At 38.6% G+C, this 10,717-nt stretch overlaps 1 protein-coding gene across 1 annotated transcript; it reads left to right on the top strand.

Annotated features, from left to right (window-relative positions):
• The first annotated feature begins 1,966 nt into the window (after positions 1 to 1,966).
• mtx2 (metaxin 2) lies at positions 1,967 to 7,296 on the top strand. The gene is made up of 10 exons (XM_059359300.1): positions 1,967 to 2,136; positions 3,276 to 3,323; positions 3,422 to 3,468; positions 3,655 to 3,727; positions 4,219 to 4,295; positions 4,505 to 4,597; positions 4,751 to 4,789; positions 4,871 to 4,996; positions 5,091 to 5,167; positions 6,219 to 7,296. Exons 1-10 carry the CDS (start codon positions 2,097 to 2,099, stop codon positions 6,376 to 6,378), a joined length of 780 nt encoding a protein of 259 aa, XP_059215283.1. The 5' UTR covers positions 1,967 to 2,096; the 3' UTR covers positions 6,379 to 7,296.
• The last annotated feature ends 3,421 nt before the right edge of the window (positions 7,297 to 10,717 follow it).

The raw sequence follows: 10,717 nt of genomic DNA, 5'->3' as shown, positions 1-10,717 counted from the left end.
ATAAAATGCTTAGATGATAAAAATAAATAATAATAATAAAAAAAATGTTCCAACTGCAAATCTGGGTTTTTTTTGTCATATATTTCTCACTATATATACGCTGTGACCGTATTTAAGGGAACAATAGAAGACTTTTCTTTGTTGGAGAGTGACGAGACTCTGGGATATGATCAGCGGAAGTGACGTATATAAGAAAGATGAACAGGTTTTATGAATGTGAGACGAATTTATAATCTTTGTCTCAAACACAGGAATAAAAAGATAAATAATGTATTTTCACTGACTATAGCCTAGATAGCAGTTCTTGTGGAAATAATAAAGGCGTTTTAACGTAAACTCTAAATGAGAGCGCTTCTGTAACATAGACGATCTTTGTTACGGTTATAATTTAACAGAGTGTCAAGCCACTTGAGGTGAGCCAAGACAAATATCTTTTCCGTGATGTCTCAACTGAGAAGCTTTCCAAATGTGGAGATTTTCTCCCGTGGGAGGATTTAAAATGTTCTCCGAATTATTCCGCGGATAAACGGTGATCCTTACTGTTTAATCATCAGAGCGACAGTTTGCTTGCTGTCTTCAGCCAAGACAGACATCTAGCAGCCTAAAAGGCTTGGCTTCATACATGGCAGACACATATTATAGCATTGCATATACGCTACCAGGGTCTCTATATGTTTCAAATTATTCTTAGCGATTCGGAGGATGTTTTACAGGATCTTGTGCATTTAGTGCGCTTTTACGCATTGTTTACGCACAGCGCAGGGCTACATGAGGTGAAACAAAACCTCTCTCTCTCTCTCTCTCTGTGGGACGCAAAGGAAATGAGCGCCGAAAGCCAATAATTGGTGGCTTCCGTTCGAGACGCGGTGATATGTGCAGGAAAGACACACCAGGGCGGACACAAGGCAGCATGGACTATTTATCACATGCTGGAGATCCACCACATGCGACTAACAAGTCAGGCCAACAAGTTAAGTCCAAATATTCACTCATAACCGAAAAGGTTTGCAATTTGAGACGGCATAGTCACAGAAAACAGATGGATACGTCACATTTCTTGCTCTGCTGTAGGAAATTCAGTAAACCACTCAACTCTATTGTTTGCTTCCCAAGTTGTGCACATAGTTTAAAGCTTTAAACCATTAACGTTAGCAGAAATAGTAGAACACACACTACATATGCTCATTGGCAATATGTACATTTTATGGATGTATTTATTGAATTCTAACAAATACATTTGTCAGCAGTGCATGCATGAGGATTATTTATTCTGAATATATTTCAAAACATTGATAGCGTCTCATCAATTGTATATTTTGCACTGTACACTTTGTATTTAGGGCAAAATGATATTTTGTAGTCCTCGAGGTGTTGCGCTTGGTGTACGTTATGCATGGAGGCTGTTGTATAATCACCAACCTGCCTTTCTGCAAATTGTAGAGCAGGAACGCCCCCGGCTGGTTGCACGCGAGTACTGCAGTCTGGAAGAGAAATAAACAAAGCAAAAAAGACATATTCAACACTTTGTGAGGTTAACTGGTATTTTCTTGGTTAGGGAAAACAAAATAAAATAAATATTTGTACATAAATTTTACTGAAAAATGCATAATTACAGTTCATTGGATAAGGTGAATATGTGATATAATTACATTTGATTAACATTTATTTCATTAATTTATGAAGTGCATAATTGGGACAGTGGTAAACAAAGCAACAACACACACTACTGTTTGCAAAGATGTTTAGTTGTTGAGACAATGTTAAGAATGTGACAGTTTTAATGTTAAATTTCGCGGTAGCGTTGCATTGGACTCCATTAGGGGTGTTTTTGTTATTTTGTCCAGCTATATACATTGTCACAACTGCACAGAATGTGAAGAAATATTATTATGATAGACTTGGACATAACTATCATTTCACCTAAAACGTGAAGCGGAACAAAAAATAATCAGAGGCACATTTCTCCTCGGGACATAATCGCGGGCGGACCGTTCGGTGACTGCAGAACAAGCACTTGCCCTTAAACTTGCCTGCAGTGGATTTGACCTATTCTATTATACATATTATAACGCGATTAAGGATATTAAAACACCACGATGTCTCTTGCGGCAGAGGCTTTCGCGTCGCAGATGGCAGGTAATGTGTTGACTTTGTCCAGGGCTTCTGTTTGTGATTATTAAGCTAGCTTCAACTAGCTAACACCAGCTAATGTTTACAGCCATGTAACTTAGCCCTTTCTAGCACTGGTTGATAGCATTTGGGTAAAAACTGTAGTTTGATGTAGCATGACTGTTGGATTGTAACTACAACAATGGCTGTCCTTGTTCAGCTTTATCCATTTCTTAGCTCTCTTACATTGCTGTCACAAAGCTAATGTCCCGTGTCGTGGATGGCTCCGTACATTTTGCAGTAGCTTAGAATTATAATGCTAATAAAACTGTTACGCGAATTCAATTTAACGGTACAAACCCAATGAGAGAATAGCAAATTGACGCGGGAACAGTTCAGGTGGATTCACGTCAATGACAACAGTGTGTAATGTTACAAAACACGACTTACACTAACTCATGTGCGGTGAAACTATTAATTTCCACCACTAACGTTAGAGCCAAGATGGCGAATATCGTCTTCCTCGCTCAGCCTGTTGTGCTGCTTCTCGTTAGACTGCTCGGTGCTGCCGGTCGTGGGCGGAGTCGGTACTGCAACTGTAATGATTTAGAACCATGGTGTTTTGTAATACAACTTCCAGACATTAGCGGCAGTAGTGATTTCGAGTAATAGAAATCAGCACCCCGTTTGTGGACAGAAGAAAAGACGCACCATCTTGGATCTAACAACGGTTCTGTAGCGTATAATGTCATGTGTCGACACTCCTTCGACCTAAACGAAGTTTTTGTTAATTTATTCACGCCTGACGTTGATGTCACCCCCCTGAACTGTTGCTGAAAAGTTAACCCGCCCTCTGAATGGTTTCTATTGACACAATTTGTCCGATTAAAACCCTTATTAATGTCTAATGACTGAAATGAACCAGAATCTAAGCTAAGCTAACATGGGGATATACAGTCTGTAGTGCAGTACTCAGTCTGTATGGGGGGCGTGGCTGTCAGCATACAGTTTGATTTTATTTAACATAACATCGATTTTATTTTGATAGCATTGCACAATTAAATAGAAGAATGTTTTAAACTTTTAAAATCGCTACAAATATAACAATTTAATAAGCCAACTTATTACCTTATTTTAGCGTTTGTGTGTCTGTTTGACATTGACAGCTGCTGAGCCATGGCCTGAATCTGCAACCTTGTACCAACCCCTGAAGGGTGAGTCAGTGTTTGTCTGAAATAGAGAAACGATATGAATTTTCATAATAGTAATATAGCTATTAGTGTAACGTTGACGATGTTTTACTTTGAAACAGAGGATCAGATTCTGCTGTCAGACTGTGCCTCATCTCTGGCTGTTCAGGTGAAATTCTGCTTCTGTGTTCTCAACAAATACACATGTGTATCAGCATGTTTTCTACTGATGTTTGGTTCTGTATGCACAATGCACCATGACCTCTGTGGATTTGTATGTTAATTTTATAAATTACTTGAATCAGCCTTTTTGCATCAGCACAAATCAACCCTGTCCGGTTTGTCTCCTGTACAGGCCTACCTCAGGATGTGTGGTCTACCTGTGCAGGTGGTTTGCAAAGCAAATGCAGAATACATGTCACCTTCTGGTAAGCACACCTGCTGCTGCAGGGCTTATTTTTATCTTGCTCTGCTGTGAATCTCAGCATGCTGTCTTTATGGTTTCACATCTTACTGAAAAATCAACTAATTAACATTATCTTTAAAGTCAGAGCAGTTAAAATCTAGTATCACGTATCCACAAATAACTAGCAGCATTTTTGAAGAGTATTTTATGTTTATTGGCTTATTATATAATAATAATATCCCTATACTGTAGCTGTGTAAAAATGGTGAGATGGTATTTTATTGGTAGTTCAGTGTGATAATTCGTTAATACACCTCTCAGACTTTGGGGCCTGGACTGTCCTACTACTTTGTATTCAGATTGCGGCTCGATACAGGTGAAACATATTCTAGGAGCTTGTCACTGCTGCGCTCTTGCCCTTTTTACTTTTGTATTTCTGGACATTGGTGTTGCTTTTTCAAAAGTGACTGTAATGTTTTTAAACGGTCTGCCTTTCTCTCCTTCTCTCTGTAGGTAAGATTCCCTTTATTCATGTGGGGAACCAGGTGGTGTCAGAACTGGGGCCAATAGTTCAATTCACCAAAGCTAAGGTGAGCAACACATATATCAAAGTTATAGACTACTCAAAACTTGGCCTGTAAATACATTTTATCACCCAAATTTGTTATTGATGTAGTTTTTTCAGGAATATTACTCATGTTAGGAGATCACTTGTAGTTTTTTATTCTGTTATATTTGTTAAAAAAAATAGGATTAATTTAAGATGTCAAGAAAATAATCTCTCTGTGTGTTTTCTCAGGGTAATTCTCTGAGCGATGGCTTGGATGATGTTCAGAGAGCTGAAATGAAAGCGTACATGGAGCTGGTCAACAACATGCTGCTTACTGCTGAGGTACACATACACACACACACACACACACACACACACACACACACACGTAAACTCACTGCAAGGCAACAAAACACACACAGCTGAAACAATGTACTGCTTAGCAATATTTCTGTATAACATCTTCTCATTCATGTATTCCTCTGGTCTCTACAGCTGTACATCCAGTGGTGTGATGACGCTACAGCTGCTGAGGTGTGTACACTTGTCTTGTAGATAAAAAACAAAGATGTGTCAGACAGTGACCTCTTCATGACATGTATGTGTTTTGTGTAGATCTCACGTCCCAGATACAGCAGTCCTTACTCGTGGCCTCTCTGTAACATCCTGGCCTATCAGAAGCAGTGGGAGGTTCGCAGGAAGATGAAAGCTATTGGCTGGGGAGGGAAAAGCCTGGAGCAGGTTAGAAACCACCTGATATATGTGCTTTATAATTGTTCTTGTGCTATAGCTGATGCTTAATATAGCCATGATTTAACTTGTTGTCCTCTTTCAGGTTTATGAGGATGTGAGTCAGTGCTGCCAGGCTCTCTCCCAGCGGCTGGGAACACAGCCGTACTTCTTTAATAAACAGTACGTATCTCTCTGTCTGTTTGACTGATGTGTCTTGTTTTTATCAGTCGGTCATAACAGTCGAACAACAAACAGTACTTCCGCGTGGATTCTGCTTTGTAGATATTATCGGGGTCAAAGCCAAAAAGGAAAAGAAATGTTTGGAAGACAGCTTTTTCTTTAGCGCCACCCTGTGGTGTGATACTGTAATTACATCCTAATCATCTGAAAGTGGCACTGCTTTCTATAAATCCTTAGAACATTTTGTATGCATAAAAGGAAGGTCCTCCAAATCAAAACCATCAAATGCTTTTTTTCTCTTACCGGTAATTCTATTTATCATTCTAGACTGTTTTAGATGGGGATGCTAAATGTTGGAGATAATGCCATAAAAATGTTTTCCTTGGAACTTAATTGCACTTGGCCTGTGATGCTCAAAGTGCAAACATTTTTTGGGGAAAAACTCAACAGAAGTGTCTCTTTCCACAAATTGTGACCCAGTTACTCAAGATAATCCACAGACCTTGTTATTGTTTTTGAGTCTTTTCATGTAGGAAGTCTTATCTTATTAGCGTAGTTCCAACATGAAACTGCTCACCACACAGTCTGTGGATTATCTTGAGTAACTGGGTCATGATTTGTGGAAAGAGACATTGCTGTTTAGTTTTTCAAATGTATTTTTTGGCTCTTTGACCAAAAGTAAAGTGCCATGAAGTTCCATTATATTTGAGAAAAGGCAGACGTATCCAACATTTAGCAACTCGCACCAAAACAATCTAGATAAAGCACAAAGGAAAAATGTATATATTTTAGATTTTTGGGGTGAAATGTCCCATTAATGCCATGAATCCCATGATAAAAATTCAGCCACTTTTTGTACTGTACCTTTCATTGCTTCTATTAACCTTTCAGTAGTGATTTTTCATTTATAGCTGAGGAAAATAAGTGATCAGTTTATAGCTTTCAACTGTATGTGAAAATAGAATTAAGAACCAGTATGTCTATTAAAAACAACATAATCATTCTGTTGCCTTCATCAGTACTAATTTAAGTGTGTGTCTCTGTGTTTTAGACCTACAGAACTAGATGCGTTGGTGTTTGGTCACCTCTTCACCATACTGACCACCAGGCTGACCAGCACTGAGCTGGCAGAGAGGATCAAGAGCTACAGCAACCTGCTGGCCTTCTGCAGACGCATCGAACAGACCTACTTTGAAAACAAGAGCTCTTGAAGAAACGACTCCTCTCTGTATTATCTCATCTTGTACATTCAACCCTTCCTCCTTCTCTCATTCCCTCTCTGTAGCACCGATGAGCTAAAAACTGCTTATCTTCACATACCTGTCCCCTCGTGATTCTTGCATTTCTTTCTCCGTTTTGCTTCATGCTTGTTCGTTGTTGCATGCTGCTGTGAGAAGTGCAGAGGGGCCAGTTATTTTAAGGATTAAGATATGTCCTCTGCAAATAGATATATATTTAATGTTACCCTAAAAAACAGTAAAGGTCATTCTAAAAGGTATTACCAACACATGTATACCACACAGAACAAATAATGACATTTACGAGAACACACCGCTTTTAGTTTAACTGCTTCAGGAAGCTGGAAATTAGTTCTAACAGACCATGGAGCCTTTACATTCCCAGAATTATGGGAATAAATAAGAATAGTTATGAGAGTAATTCGACTCCTCACAGATCCCAGAAGGAGGTCAGATTTGTTGCAGATGATCTGACTGATTAAGTGTCCCACTCAAGGACTTCTTAGCCAAGTGGAAGTTTCCCAACACATGCTGAACTTACCTATATGCTCTTATTGTTTGCTCTTGGTTACACAGTTTTCAAATGTTCTCGTGCATTTGCAGATATCTACAAACTCTTGAGAGAGGTTGGATTGTACAACTCAATGACAAGGCCATCTTTCAGAAGGCAGGACTCCGCTTGAACTGACTGAAAAATCACTGATTTTGTTTTCCCTCCAGGAACTTCAGAAGCTTTTAAGAGCTGTGAGGCAGTGTTGTTTTTCTCCTGTACATAAAAACAAAACACATGAACATAATGATGAACAGGATGTGACTTAATCCTCAGTTTTTCCACTTTTGTTTTCTTTGTGTGTGTTGAAGTGCCTACAGAATAAAAGTCATTAAATTTAACATCTGAGGTGTTATTTTTTTAAATATAAAGCTTTGAATAGAGCACAAGGTTCACTCTTGTTTCGTGTTTTGATGTTTATAATAATTTAAAAATCACCAATTTCAAAGGGACCGATTTATCCTGTGTTTGATGTTTTTTGTGTTGTAATCTTTTATTAATGAATGATAATAGAAATGCTGAAAGCAAACCAGCCTCACTTAAAAGGAAGCCATACAGTCATAACTTTGATGATTTAAAAATGTATCATTAAAGTGTTGCTGAAACTTTCTCACAATCTGACATATTTTTATACTTGTCAGAAAACGCTGCACAAATCTGTCTAAATTTATTTTTATTAAAGAGTGACACAGCATTGGTCTGTGAGAAAATCTCTTGAAATCTATTTTTAGGCTGAATGTGTTTCACACACTTGCCTGTCTCTGCCTCCAGGTCTCAGACAAGCTCAATGATAATGTCTGATCACCTCTGATTGCCCTGATGCTGAGCAGTGTGTGTGTGTGTGTGTGTGGGTGGGTCAGACAGAGTGAGTGTCTGTCTTCCAGGTTTCCTGTGAGGTCAGAGTGTGACCTTTGAACTTCCAGGAGCTGTGACATGAGTGATGTCCTGCAGTGGTCAAACACTGCACAGTTAGAGGTCATCAGCCAGACGGAGAAAAATAAACAGAAAGGTGCATCTAATTGAAGGGGTTCAGTGAAGTCCACGGCCATCTGGAACTTCAGACCACATGACCTGCATTTTTTTTATGGAATAAGTGTGAATTTTGGCACTCAAAGATAAAATTTACCCTAAAACACCTATTTTTGGAGACATTTTTCAGCAATGAACATCTCATTTCAGGTCCACTTTTCTGTTTATTTATGTATATTTCACATTGCAGAAGATAATGGGCCCAACACAGATGAGGAGGGATCATGCTCAGATGTTTTCAATGCAGCTGCAACGTGTTTTGGTAACTGGTGGAAGAAGTAGGTTTGTTGGAATGTATTCAAATTTAGCGATCAGTCTGTTTCCAGTTAAATACCTGCATCCAAACTCTTACTCAAGCAAAAGTATACATGTATTAGCATCAAAATATACTATAAGTATAAGTAAAAGTATCAATAAAGCTGAATTGCTCATTTTCTCAGATAGAGACACATGCAATGTCCTTCATGTTTGTTGTTTTGATAGACCTTTTTTAATAGACCTTCCTGAGGCTTCAGACCCTCTGGAGGTTCATGGTTCCAGGTTCAACATGTGGTGATTAGTTGTTTTTTTCCCCATTAATTGTTTCTTAAAGGGGCAGTATGTAATCCCCAAGTGCTGTCATTATACACCAACCTAAAGCGGCAGTATTTAATGATTTGGAATGAGACTCAACAATCAACTATTCTATTTCCAGAACCACATACTGCTCCTTAACAGTGCGTCCATGACTGCAGGGTAATAATAATAATACATAAAAAAACATTATTATAATCTAATATTCGGTCTCTGTCTTGTAGAGGATTCCTAAGTTAAAATCTAGTTCTAAGGAATTTCAGTATGTAATGTGCTTGATTGGTGCATTCCCTTAAAACAACTCTGTGCTTATTTAAGTTAACTAAAAACGAATTACTAACTAATCCATACATATAGCAGAGAATGTGTGACGAGAACTTCGTATTGCCTTAATAACCTTTATTTTTTCCGCACTGCACTGAGCACAGATTTAATTCTGAGCACCAGATGCAAATACTGTAATGACATTGTTTTTCCAGGAGGGGGCAGCATGGGGAAAGAAAATGATCCTGCTGCTGCAGAGATTTTAGTGGCCTAATGATTATGGAAACATTGGACAAAGAAAAAATTAAGAGACTGAAAAAATGGCAAAAATCAACTCGTGCATGTATAAAATTAGCTTGTTTTTTGCAGTTTTGACCAAACTACAAATTTGAAGATAATGACAGAAGCTGTATCAGTACTATTTTTATGACATTCTTATTATACTGTAGCTCTTATTTATTTATTTTTGTTGTTTTATATGTCACCTATTTTATGAGAGTAGTCCATGTAATGTGTGGACTGGTTTCTGTTCGGTTTTTATTGCATCACTGACCATCACTGTATGCACAGGTTGCACTGGTATCATTCTTCTTGATGCATGCTGGGCAATGATGCAACAAAATGCAAAATGCATGAATGCAAAAAAAGAAGAAAGTAAAAAGAAAAGATGGAAAACATTGAGGAATCTGAATGGGAGGAGCTGAAGAGTCTGAATGTAATCACAATGATTATTTCAGTTCCTTTGTGCATTTTACGTGCTGACATGTAACAAAAAACCCCACAAACAGCGTTTTAAATACTAATTTCTCATTATTATGACCAATAAATGGAATCTGCAAATAGAAAAATATTAATAAAGTATAAAGTAATTAAAAGCTGTTAAAATCTTAAGAAGTGTTGGAACAAAGCAAAAGATATCATGAAACAATGCTGTAATAAAGGGAAATTGAATGTGTGATAAGCCAGAAATAATACTAAATACTTTTGTCCAGCTATGAGGTTGAGAGTTGGGTTCAGTCTTGGTCCTACTTAGGTGTTTAGAGATGCATGTAGAGTCAGTGACAGATCCTCATAACTCAGATGTGTTTGTGTGTGAGAGAACAAGGGTGGGTTGGGGGGATTAAAATGAATTAAAAAGAAGAGTTTCTGTGACCATGAGTGTGATTGCGCTTTTGCACATGTGCTGTGACGTGAAGTGTCAGATTAGACAATAGCCGGGGGCTGATAATTACACAGCTTGATTATCAGAGTGAGTCATGATACATAATCTGGACTTTCTGGGAGAGAGAGCAGAGAGCAGGGGAAGATTGTTTTCATTGTATCTGGTGAGTGTGGGTGAGCTGGTTTACGAATGTGATGTATATTTTTTTAATTTGATAAAAATCGATGCAATAAGTCTTCTCTGGTGCTGTGACCCGGTATATCTCTAATCTCATTCACATAAACAGGATCAGCATGACTTCTCAGGTGTCGAAGCACAGGGACGGTTTTATTGATTTGGAGGCCGCAGGCAGGCGGGGACTGAGCTGAGGGCCTGCATGTGAGTGTGTGTGTGTGTGTGTGTGTGTGTGTGTGTGTGTAGTTCACATACACACACGCAGAAGATTTAGGAGAATCCATTTTTACGAGACAAATCTTTCTAAACTAGAAAAAATAATTTCATCAAGGCTGAGCGGCTGACTATGACATGACACAATCCCCCACATTCCCTGTGATTTACCACCACCCTGCCAAGGCTCGGCGCAGTGACAGCGCTGCAGGAAACCCTGCCCTTCTCCACCTCGCATTACACACTCGTAGCAAGAAAAGAAAAACTATTTGCAGGCAGCTCTCAGTGAACAAAGCCAAGTGAGTCTTCTTACTGAAGGAGTTTAAATGCTCGCTAAATGCCTGTCA

The sequence above is a fragment of the Centropristis striata genome, chromosome 20 (genome assembly GCF_030273125.1).
Source record: "Centropristis striata isolate RG_2023a ecotype Rhode Island chromosome 20, C.striata_1.0, whole genome shotgun sequence".
Lineage (NCBI taxonomy): Eukaryota > Metazoa > Chordata > Actinopteri > Perciformes > Serranidae > Centropristis > Centropristis striata.
Note: the sequence above shows the minus strand (reverse complement) of the source record. Positions and strands in the feature narration are given on the sequence as shown.

Excerpts from the sequence above, each read along its gene's own strand:
- mtx2 (XM_059359300.1), top strand. The coding sequence starts at position 2,097 with ATGTCTCTTGCGGCAGAGGCTTTCGCGTCGCAGATGGCAG. Across the intron at positions 3,324-3,421 it reads CTTGTACCAACCCCTGAAGG|AGGATCAGATTCTGCTGTCA; the intron begins GTGAGTCAGTGT and ends ACTTTGAAACAG. Across the intron at positions 3,728-4,218 it reads AGAATACATGTCACCTTCTG|GTAAGATTCCCTTTATTCAT; the intron begins GTAAGCACACCT and ends TTCTCTCTGTAG.